General features: G+C 46.6%; 1 protein-coding gene across 1 annotated transcript; it reads right to left on the bottom strand.

Annotated features, from left to right (window-relative positions):
- Positions 1-264: 264 nt before the first annotated feature.
- Tomm7 (translocase of outer mitochondrial membrane 7 homolog (yeast)) lies at positions 265-712 on the bottom strand. Its single transcript, XM_013024402.1, has one exon. It carries the CDS (start codon positions 606-608, stop codon positions 462-464), a length of 147 nt encoding a protein of 48 aa, XP_012879856.1. The 5' UTR covers positions 609-712; the 3' UTR covers positions 265-461.
- Positions 713-2,761: the final 2,049 nt, after the last annotated feature.

Genomic DNA, 2,761 nt, shown 5'->3' with positions numbered 1-2,761 from the left:
CACCACATAAGCAAAAAGAAAAAGCCGGAAGTGGTGCTGTGGCTCAAGTGGTAGAGCGCTAGCCTTGAGCTGAAGAGCTGAGGGACAGCGCCCAGGCCCAGAGTTCAGGCCCCACGACCGACAAAAAAAAAAAAAATCACCCAACCGAGTGAGAAGACAAAAACATCCAACTACTGTAGTGGCAATGACCGTGGCCTCCAAGGCACTCACTCCCAGGCCAGCTCTTTCCACGTTAGACCCGCGGGGGGGGGGGGTCAAACGCCCTGAAAACCCACCCCAGCCGCCGCGCAGCTCCGGACACCTCACAGCCACCCTGAAAACAGCCCGCGCCTCCATTTTCACAGGTGAACGGGGAAGAGCCGGGTGCGCTGCTAAAGCCCACCCGACTAGTCCCATCCACCCGACGAGACGAGACGCCGTCGGGCGCCCTGGGGTCCCCGGTGCCGGGTCCCGGAGCAAAGTCACAGCCGCGCGAGCCTCCGACCTCCGCTCTCCTGGCACTGACCCAGGTAAATGACGAGAGGGATAAAGCCCCAGCGGATGGCGAACTGGCCGCCCCTGAAGAGCTGCTGCAGCCTCTGCTTGGCCTCCTTGCTCAGCTTCACCATCGTGACGTGAGCGCCGCGCGGCACAGCCGGGTCCCTCACAGCCGCGGCCAGCACCCGGGAAACGGGGCGCACGCACACACAGACGGCCTTTACGGCAGGTGTCGTGATGTCTCCGCAAGAGGTCGTAACTCGCCGCCCTTAGCTTGTTCTGACGCCGCGGCGCCAGGGGGAGGCGCATGCGTGGTTAGTTCTGCTTTGCTCTCCTTCCCTCCCCCCTGGCCTCCTTTCTCCCTTTCAGAATAGAGTTCAAGCTCTCCTTTTCTCTGGCTGCTTGGGAAAGCTGAAGACCGTTATTCGTTTCTTGGGATTACTTTAGCTTGGATTAGTACTCTCCTTCTCTCTTCCCATGATCTTAGCCATTTTTAAAAGCACATCTCCAGTGTGCTTTCCTTTTAGAAGATCAATTAATTTGAAAGAAGTGGGTTTATTCCCCACCTGGTCTGACTTGACCTGTGCTCTTGGATAAATTCTCTCTGTGTGTGTTCGTGTGTATGCTGGGCTTGAACTCAGGGCCTGGGCACTGTCTCTTAGCTTTTTCGCCTAAGGTTGGCCCTCTACCATTTGGCCTACAATTCTAACCTAATCGTGGGTAAAATCTGTTATGAATTAACGCCTAACAAGGAAAGTATCTTGGTTTTTTTTAATCTTCCCCCACCTCCCAATCCTAGTCATCCTGTTTGCGCTACTAGCCAGCATTTGTTTAATAATACGCTTTTTATTAAGAAACTGACCACTGTAACAATTAATGTGGTTGATGGTAAATGTTAGCCCTTTTTGCCCTCATTGGGTAAAATTCAGTAGATGTCCACTCTAGCTGCACATCAGAATTACTTGGATAGGTTTAAAACTGTGATTGTGCAAAGATCTACTAGAAATTCTAATTAGTGGGGGAGAAGAGTGAAAGATAGCTATTTGCTTGCACATTACAATCTCAAGGTGAAAAATGCAAGCTACTCAGGAGGCTCAAATCTGAGCATCACAGGATTGAAGCCCTATGCAGAAGAGTCCATCAGACTCTTACCTACGATTAGCCACCAAAAGCTGGTTGTGGAGCTGTGGCTCAAGTGGTAGAGCACTGACCTTGAGAGACAGAGCCCAGGCCCCAGTACTAGCACACACACACACACACACACACACACACACACACACACACATCTCAAGGTAATTCTAATATGTGACTAGAGTCCCTAAATTCTGGTACAGTAACTCCATGCATGGTATCATATTTGGGCTTTTGACTCCAGATGTAGGACTCCTTGATTTCTAAGGCTTTAACATTGAAGACTTTCCTAGTTTATCTTCAAGGTACACAGTTATATTTTCTATGAAACTTAAACCATCCAATGGCTTTAAAAATTTCTGTTTGCATTGTGGTAATTTCTGTGTTTGGCCAATATTTATAATAACAATTATTACAATATCTGTCACTGGACTGATGGCTTCAAATATAATGTTTTAGTCATTTCAAAAAACTGTAATAGCTAGAGGTGTGGCTCAAGCAGTACTATCTTGCCTAGCAAGTGTAAAGCCTTGGATTCAAATCCCAGTACTGCAAAAAGAAAAAGAGAAAGAGAGAGAGGATATTAACTGGAGACAGTGGCTCATGCCTGGTTATCCTAGATACTCAAGAGACAGAAAAGCTTGCTATACTCTATCTCCAAAATAAGCAGTAAAAGACAAGGTGTAGCTTAAGATGTAGCATGCCAATAGAGCAAATTACAGACCCTAAGTTCAAAGACCAGTATCGCCAAAAAGGTAGAGCAGGGGTTGTATGATTGCATTACCTAGTAGCTTATGTTACTGATTCTTGTAAAGAATAAATTTTATGTTAAAAGCATCATCTTGCACATGAGGAAACTGAAACATATATTTAAATAATTGACTCACAATCACAATTTGCATTCTTAATCACTATGTTATTTTCTGAACTCAAGAAAAAAAACAATTTCTTTCTCATCTTTTGTGTGTGGCATAAACCCTGAACTCAGGCTTTGAGTGCTGTCCCTAGCTTATTTGCTGAAGGCTGCTGTTCTACCATTTGACCCACAGCTCCACTTCTGGGTTTTTTTGTGGTTACTTGGGAGATAAGAGTCTCACAAACTTTCCTGTCTTTGAATTGCAATCCTTAGAACTCAGTTTCCTTAGTACCCTGG

This window comes from Dipodomys ordii, unplaced genomic scaffold (genome assembly GCF_000151885.1).
Source record: "Dipodomys ordii isolate 6190 unplaced genomic scaffold, Dord_2.0 Scaffold76, whole genome shotgun sequence".
NCBI lineage: Eukaryota > Metazoa > Chordata > Mammalia > Rodentia > Heteromyidae > Dipodomys > Dipodomys ordii.
Note: the sequence above shows the minus strand (reverse complement) of the source record. Positions and strands in the feature narration are given on the sequence as shown.